General features: G+C 42.6%; 1 protein-coding gene across 1 annotated transcript in view; it reads right to left on the bottom strand.

Moving 5' to 3' along the window:
- MYBPC1 (myosin binding protein C1) overlaps nucleotides 1-2,127 on the bottom strand; it is a 124,696-nt gene extending 122,569 nt beyond the window's left edge. The window contains exon 1 of the mRNA XM_075553205.1: nucleotides 1,882-2,127. Within this exon, the coding sequence (XP_075409320.1) occupies nucleotides 1,882-2,127 (246 nt within the window). The remainder of the gene's footprint in view (nucleotides 1-1,881) is intronic.
- Nucleotides 2,128-6,592: the final 4,465 nt, after the last annotated feature.

The raw sequence follows: 6,592 nt of genomic DNA on the forward strand, positions 1-6,592 counted from the left end.
ATGGTATCAATCAGCTCGTTTTGGGAGAAGGCAACCAGCCACAAGTAGCAAAATAGTTACCTTTGTTAAGTGATTTTTTTTCTTTTTAAATTCTAGGATTATTTAAAACTAAATATAAAAAGGAGCCCTAGTAGTGCCGTTGGGTAACTGTTTGGATACCAACCACAGGTCAATGGTTCAAACCCACCAACTGCTCTGTGGAAAAAAAGGAGGCTATGTACTCTACCATACTCTACTCTACTCTACTCTACTCTACTCTACTCTACTCTACTCTACTATAATATACTCTACTATACTCTACTATACTCTACTATACTATACTATACTCTACTATACTCTACTATACTATACTATGGTTGCCATCAGTCAAAATGGACTCGATGGCAGTGGGCTGACAGTGGAAGCACAGAAAGGTTTCAGAGAACCAAAACCACATTTATATTAATGCTTAGCTTTTGTGCTTGTGATATTTAAGTTGGACCTGCAAGACTGTCCCTTGTATGCATTCTTTTGACACTTGACAGTCTTATAGCTCCAGTTCATAGTGTACACTTGAGTAATTGATCTAGGCTTATATTTTTTACTTGATATTTTACTATGTTTATGTGCAATAGTGAAACATTACAGAGGAATTTATTCTACCTACACATAGGATTCATTTAAATACTTAAGGTTTTAGTTCATTTATAAAAGTAAAATATTTTAGCTCTTTCCCAGTGACTGCTACACGATGTAGCACAGCCAGGCTGCAGTCCAGGGCAGCCAGGCCACAGTCCCACAACTGTGCCGCCAACTCTATCTGGCTTGTGTTCCATTTACTGCAGTACCTAAAACTGCTACTATTCTCTATAAACTCACTTGAATCACAAAAAAAGTAAAATATTTTAAAAAGAAATTAAATGTGCTAAATTTATAAAACCCATCCTGTTAAAGTGATGTGCTGTTTTAGAAAGTTATTTTAACTAAGTTTTTAAATGAAATAATCTAATAATAATATGTGTTTTCTTAAAAGTGGTGCCTAAAATTTGTAGAGGTGATAAATATATTAGATATATCAGAAAAATTAAAATTAAACAAAGCTAAGTTTATGATACATGGTTTCTATAAATTATCTATTCCAAGGTAAACATTTGAATAATCCTTTCACCATACAGAAACCACAGTCATGGGAACTAGAAACACAGGTAATCCAGGACAGGTGAACCCCTCAGGACCAGTGGTGAGAGTGGCGAGACTGGGAAGGTGGAGGGAAGGTGGGGTAGAAAGGGGGAGCTGATTATAAGGATCTACATATAAGCCCCTCCCTGGGGGATGGACAACAGAAAAGTGGGTGAAGGGTGACATTGGACAGTGTAAGACATGACAAAATGATAATAATTTATAATCTATCAGGGTTTCATGAGTAGGGGGAGAATGAGGAGCTGATACCAAGGGCTAAAGCGGAAAGCAAATGTTTTGCGAATGATGATGGCAACAAATGTACAAATGTGATTGCCACAATGGATGTATGTATGGATTGTAATGAGTTGTATGAACTCCCTTTTGATTACCAGGGGCTGTGTGGACAGGCTATCACAACCTCTTAGGCCAGTAGTTCTCAACCTGTGGGTTGCGACCCCTTTGGGGGTCAAACGACCCTTTTACAGAGGTCATCTGATTCATAACAGTAGCAAAATTGTAGTTATGAAGTAGCAACGAAAATAATGTTATGGTTGGGGTCCCCACCACATGAGGAGCTGTATTCAAGGGTCGTGGCCTGAGGAGGGTTGACAACCACTGTGTTAGGCTGATATCATACCATTAACTTTAAAAAACTGAAACTATGACAACCGGTTATATATATATTAAAAAAAGCGATTGGCAGTACTTTAAAAAAATTACCATGGCTTTCTGCCAGCCGCGCTGCGGGATGCGGTCCTCGGGGGCGCATCCTCCCGCGGGGAGCCGGGCGCCCGCCTGAGCCCGCGCCACTGCTGCCCTGGCCGGGGCGGGCGAGGGTCCCTGCTGGGGCCCTGGGGGCAGCGCGCGCTGACCTTGGTGGCTGAGCTCAGGCCCGGCGTGGCAGAGGCAGGAGCGGCAGGGTCGCAGAGGAAAACGGATGCTAGGAACGACTGTGACCGTGAGCATTTGGACGAATAAATCAAGGATGCCCTTGGCCTTCTGAGGAATTGCTTGGTTCATTTAAAATGTCAGAAGTACTGAAAAACTGCCTTTTCAGTTGCTTGCTGGAAGTCTAAATGTTTCAAGTAATGGCAATAAATTGCTCGGGCGCTTCATAGAGCGTTGAGTGATTAAGTGGGTTTGTTTCCACGCCCAGAGCAGTGTCAAGAAACTGAAAACATTAGTCCATTTCCGTTTGATTTTACCTTAACACTGTTGTAAGTTTAAAAGCTTGTACACTTGCACCTAGCAAAATTAAATGCATGGTTTCACAACCAATTTCAACTCATTGTTGAGGAAAAATATTTAATTGATTAACATTGGGGAAAAAATTACTGTGACCCAGCAATTCAATGCCTAGTTCCATACCAACCAACAGGAATTCATATGCTCATGATAGGATAGATGACAGTATTGTTCAAAAGAGCAAAAAAAAAAACATGAAATGAAGCAAGTGATAATCAATAGTATAATAGATACATTTTGGTCTGTGTTCACAAGGGAATACAACACAGCATTGAGACTGCGTAATATGAGCAGATCTGCAGCTGGTATCATTCCATTCTGACAAAATAAAAAGCAGGCAAAGTTAGCCTCTGCTATTAGAAGTCAGAGGGTAGTTAACCTTCGTGGTGGAGGGGAGGGTGCTCAGTGGCTGAAGCAGGCACAAGGGGTTTCTAGGGTGCTAATGCTCAGCAAGACAGATTGACACAGCAGCTGCAACAATGGGCTCAAACCGAACATGTGTGAGTCTAGCTCAGGACCAGGCAGTGTTTCACTCTGTGGTAGGTAGGCCCACTGTTGTTGTCGTTAGGTACCCGTGTCGGCTCTGACCCCTGGTGACTTAGGACAGAACGACCTACTGCGTGGTCCTGAGCCATCCTCCCAGCCGTTCCTGTGCTGGAGCCCCTGCAGCAGCCAGAGGACCCATCCATCTCCCTAAGGGCTTTCCCTCCTTTGCTGACCCACTACTTCACCAAGCATGCTGTCCTTCTTCGGGGACAGGTTTCTCCTGACAACGATCCACAGGATGTAAGACGAAGCCTCTCCTTCTTCCTCTAATGAACACCCTGGTTGTACTTTTTCCAAGACAGATTTGTTTGTCCTTTTGGCAGTCCTGCGTACTTTCAATGTTCTTCTCTAGCACCACAATTCAAATGCCTCACTTCTACGTTAGTCTTCTTTCTTCACTGTCCAAATTGCACCGGCATGTGAGGCAGTTGAAAATACCCTGGCGTGGGTCCGATGCACCTTAGTCCAAAAAAGTAACATCCTTGCTTTTCAATACTCAAAAGATTTACTCAATCCAACATGACTTTAGATCTCCTGACTGCTGCTTCCAGATTGTGGATCCAAGAAAGATAAAATCCTTGACAACTTCAACCTTTTCTCCGTTGATCATGCTGTCACCTATTGGTCCAGTTGTGAGGAGCTTGAGTCGTAATCCACGCTGAAGGCTATATTCCTTGGTCATCATCCGCAAGTGCTTCAAGTCCTCTCGGCAAGATTGGGTCCTCTGCATATCACAGGTTGTTAATAAGCCTTTCTCTACTCTTGATGCCACATTTTTCTTCATATAAGCCAGCTTCCTCTGGTTATTTTCTCAGCGTACAGATGAAATAAGTGTGGTGAGAGGAGGCAAACCTGACACACCCCTTTCCTGATTTTAAATCAGGCAGTATTCCCTTATCCTGATTGCACAACTGTCTCTTGGTCCATGTACCGGTTCCAGATGAGCACAATGGAGTGTTCTAGAATTTCCATTCTTCTCAAGGTTATCCACAGTTGGTTATGATCCCCAACACAAGTAACCATCTTTCTGGTATTCTCTGCTTGGAGCCAATATTGATTGGTCATCAGCAATGGTATCCTTTGTTCAGGCTGGATTAGGAAGAGGATCTGGAACAAGGGAGAGGGTTACTATGTATAACTAATGCCATTTTTTTTCTTTCTGTTTCTTCATCTAGATTCTTGTTGTATCACTGTATGATGTCTGTGAACATTAATTCAATTATCCACATGAAGATCAATTAATTTGAAGATTATCAAATTCATGCATTGTGTTAAACTAGTTCTCCAGAGGAGCAAAACTAATGATGCTTGTATGTGTATATAAAGAAAAAAAATTATCAAGAAAATGGCTCATACAGTTGTGGATGTGGGCTAAGCCCAGTCTAGCTCAATTGTGTGGGTCAAATGTTAAATCAGAAGCTTTTCCTGATTGTGTGGCTGCCAAAGTTAATAATCCAGGAAGAAGGAAGATGAACTAGAAGCAGGAAGGCCACAGGCTGTTGGAGGTACAAGTAGATGGATCCAAGGTCAGCAAGTCAGGTCCATGGCTTCAAAGTCAAATGATTCCGAGGCCAGCAGGCATATGGCAAGTCAATGATGGCTCTCAGGGTCAGCAGGGAATACGGCAAACCATTATCTCAAGTTCAAAGAACAAAAGGTTGATGTCACAAAAGCAGCATCCACACTAGCAAGAAGAGAGCTAACATCCCTACAGCATCAACTTATATAGCAGTGTGGTAGTTACATAACCTCGTGTCAACTTGAGCATATTAAGAGTGAAGGGGTGGAATCTAGCCTGTCAATCAGGTCGCAGCCTGATGATGCCTTCTTGTAGGCATGGCCTTCTCATGAGGACTTTTGGAATTTCCTCTCTTTCTCCCTGGAGGTGGGCCACACTTTCTCCTTCACCTTCCTGTTGAGGAGCCATGTAGAGACCTTCACCAGTGCTGAGATGCTTCCACTGCCACTGGATCCACAAGACTTTTCACCCACCAGCCAGTGACATTTTTGCATTGGAATTCTTGCATATGCTGCATGAGTCTGAAGAGGAATTTATAGACTAGTATAAGACATATGGGCTAATATCAGAATTAAGGACTTGTTCTGGACTGGCTTGGGATGTTATCTCAAAATGAAATTGTTCTATGATATAAAGCTCTGTCTTACACATACATGGGTGTCCCTGGATTTGTTTCTCTAGTCAACCTGGACTAACACAAGCAGTCAGCTACATCCCTGATGTAATGCCCTTCTAATTGTATCAGGTCTGTGACTTGATTAAGAGGTACCACCCCACCCTAATCTTACCATACCTGCCTTGCTGCGCATAGCAGATACCATCATGAAGCTGATGAAATTATGGGGGAGCCCTCAACTGCCAAACTGCTGAGAATCTTGGTCCAGCCACCTTGGCACAAAACTTTCACACACACCAACCACTAATAACAACAATGAAGAAATTGAAGACTTCTGCAGTCTAAACTTGATTAAATATGCAAACAAGGATTGTTAGACTAGGCTCTTTAGAGAAATAAAACCAATGACACACACACATATATAAGAAAGGAATTATCAAGACAGAGAGTGTCCCACCGAGCCACAGAAGCCCTTCTCAGCTCACGCAGTATGGGACCCATGAATACGGAAGAAGTTTGGTGGACACCTCCAGGAAGCAGGAGGATGAAGCAGAAGCAGGCTGGTGGAGGCCAAGTTGCGTGAATCAAGGTTGGCAGGTAACATGACAGACTGCTGACAACTCCCAGGGCCATCAGGCATCATGCCAGGCCACAGGCCCAAGTCCCAAGAGCCAGATGCAAGACCCAGGCCAACAAGAAGAATAAGAGAGAGGCGGTCTACACCGCATCTATTTATTAATATGAAGTAAGCCAAACCCCTAAGGAGATATCATCAGGCTGCAACTCGAGTTAGAGGCTGCTCTCCACCCCAATCTTTACATTCTAGAAGAAGGTTTACAGCCAACTGGAAGACATTCTTACTTTTGCCCATTTTTTTAGTGATCCAACAGAATTTGAAAATTATCACACAATAGCATTAATATCACATGCAAGCAAATTTTGCTGATGACTCAAAAATTGCTGCAGTGGTATATTGACAGAGAATTGCCAGAAATTCAAGCTAGATGCAGATGAGGATATGGAATAAGGGACGTTGCTGACATCAGATCTATTTGGGGTGAACGCAGAGAAGACTAGAAAGATGTGTACTTGTGTTTTACTGACTATGCAAAGGTATTTGACTGTGGAGCTCATAACAAACGATGAATGACATAGAAAAGGGATTCTGCAAGACTTAACATTAGGATTGTATCCTTTCACCATATTAATTAATTTCTGTGCTGACAATAATTTGAAAACCAAGACTATGTGAGGAACACTGCCTCGGGGTCAGAGGGAGGCTTATTAACAAGCTGAGGGATGCAGATGACAGGACTTTGCTTGTTGAAAGCCAAGAGCAGTTGAAGCCCTGATGAAGCTGAAAACCTACAGCATTCAGTACAACTTACCGTAAGGAGCACTAAGATCCTCACCAATAAGCAACAATAAGATAAATGGAGAAAGACTGAAGTCATCAAGGAGTTCATCCTGCTTAGTCACATTATCAATGTTCATAGAAGCAGCAG

The sequence above is a fragment of the Tenrec ecaudatus genome, chromosome 6 (assembly GCF_050624435.1).
Source record: "Tenrec ecaudatus isolate mTenEca1 chromosome 6, mTenEca1.hap1, whole genome shotgun sequence".
Classification (NCBI taxonomy): domain Eukaryota; kingdom Metazoa; phylum Chordata; class Mammalia; order Afrosoricida; family Tenrecidae; genus Tenrec; species Tenrec ecaudatus.